The sequence below is a fragment of the Parasteatoda tepidariorum genome, chromosome X1 (genome assembly GCF_043381705.1).
Source record: "Parasteatoda tepidariorum isolate YZ-2023 chromosome X1, CAS_Ptep_4.0, whole genome shotgun sequence".
NCBI classification, from domain to species: domain Eukaryota; kingdom Metazoa; phylum Arthropoda; class Arachnida; order Araneae; family Theridiidae; genus Parasteatoda; species Parasteatoda tepidariorum.
Genome location: NC_092214.1, coordinates 74,306,500 through 74,308,498, shown reverse-complemented (window position 1 = coordinate 74,308,498; position 1,999 = coordinate 74,306,500). Strand labels below are relative to the sequence as shown.

At 25.2% G+C, this 1,999-nt stretch overlaps 1 protein-coding gene across 3 annotated transcripts in view; it reads right to left on the bottom strand.

Annotated features, from left to right (window-relative positions):
* The window catches only part of LOC107448398 (Tub domain-containing protein ktub), a 148,568-nt gene that overhangs the window by 97,542 nt on the left and 49,027 nt on the right, over window positions 1-1,999 (bottom strand). Inside the window, exon 1 of one of the 3 annotated variants that reach the window (XM_043042943.2) lies at window positions 1,222-1,578. The exons of the other annotated variants lie outside the window; for them this stretch is intronic. Coding sequence (XP_042898877.1) covers window positions 1,222-1,248 — 27 coding nt within the window. The 5' untranslated portion in view covers window positions 1,249-1,578. Of the gene's footprint in view, window positions 1-1,221; window positions 1,579-1,999 lie in introns of those variants that run through there. 3 annotated transcript variants of the gene reach the window in all.

Sequence of the window (1,999 nt, the reverse complement as noted above, 5' to 3'; positions counted from 1 at the left end):
TCAGTAAGTTTTACATATATATATATATACGCATCTAGTGTGAACATTACGAAACACCCTGCATCAATTCATTTCTTCCTAAAACACTCCATTTATTAAAGAAAGGAATTCCATATCGAGGTCAAAGCCACATAACACATTTCTAACTAGATGTGTATAAAAAGTATATCAGTTAAACTATATGTAATTAACAAATAAGATTCTATAAGCAAACAAAAAATGTATTTAACTTATTAATGACTATAATATCCTAAAATAAAAGAAAAAGTATAGAAGAAATATTTTTCTGAAAAACGTCTTACTGAAAGAATAATGTAAGAGTTATCAACAGAAACAATATTTTATTTAACCAAACTATAATTTTAAAAAAAAAAACATTTTTTAATGTAAGTATTCCTTCAAATTTTTTGTGAACTCTATCATTTAATAGAAACACAAGAGAAGCTCATTAAAAACTTTTAAAGTTTTAAACAAACTTGTGTTTCTAATCTATTATATAACTAAAATGTTATTCTTTAAAGTGAATACTTTTTATTTTATTTTAAAATAGTGTTTATATTTTAATTTACTCATGTAGTTACACTTTTTGCATTGTTAAATTACAGGATGTTTTGAGTATTTTAAAACGAAAAAGAGTTTAAAAAAAAGAAAACAACCTAGGAGGAAGGAAGAAAAAAAAGCATAACTTGAGCGTTTAAAGCGGCGAAACAAATAAAATTGCTTCTTTTTTTTGAGTTACAAATAAGCTAAGGTATTATAGAGCGGACCCACCCAGAAACATATTCAGGATAGATCAGCTTTTCAACATCTTATCTATTTTTCAAAAGCAAGAATCAACCTTTTTTTGAGTAATATAAAAAATTTCAAAAAAATTGGATTTTTCTGTCTCGGAAATAACATTGTTTCGAATAAAAATAAATAAAACATTATTTACTATTTTTAAAATAAAAACAATGAAAAATAATCATTCTCTGTAAAGTATTTAAATCCTTAATTATAAACAGCATTGTACTATTTTATATTTATAACTTAGCAAAACCCTTATCAAAAACATATCTTTTGCTGTTCTATTTAACTACAATGAAAAAAAAGTATAAATTGTGTTTATAGAAAAGAAGTTTAACTTTTTAATTGAAAAGTTTTAGGTTTCTTGAATAAAAAAATCTCAAAAAATACCAATAATTTTAAATGTAATTTTATAAAATATTTCAAAAGACTTACCATCATTATTAACATTAATGGCATCATCTTTTCTTTAATGCTAAATCTTTCAAGAACTCTTTCTAAAATACATCGTTTGAAAATCAGTATTATTTGTGTATGAAAGACATTGAAAGCTTTTATCTGCACGTGCTCTCACGTAACTTGTGTTTCCACAAAACGTAACCTCTAGTAACGGAAGACCAAGAGCAACTGATGATTTGAGAAGGAGCAAGTAGAGGATGTTATCGATAGAAGTTCGGACGCGCAAGCGCACCCAATAGATTGGAAGTAAAAATGCTTTTAGTTGACTTTTCGAAAAAATTGTTGTATACAAGCAGAGAAAACGGATTTAACTCGCAACGTAAATGTTTTAGTTTAGTTCCAACTTTATTTTTTTTCTTTCTCCGTCCCCGTCTTTTCCAGGATTATTGAGTTGTATTTATTTGTCTTTTTTTTTTGTTTCAAAACAGAAATGAAACACAAGTAATTTTAAGAGAGAAACGAAACAAGGTGTTGAAGCCACTAACAGAAAGAGGCTAAATGACTTCATTACGCGAATAACACGAAAAGGATTTTAATTCGTAGAATTTAAAACTCCTCCCCCTGTGAAAAAAATATAACTATCAAATTTACAGAAAAATACTTTTAAGGATGTGTGTATATATTTATTGGATTTTATTGGATATTATATTTTAATGATATTATATCCAATAATTAATGATATTATATTGGATTTTATATTTTAATGCAAATATATATATATTTTTATATATATATATATATATAGATTTATATA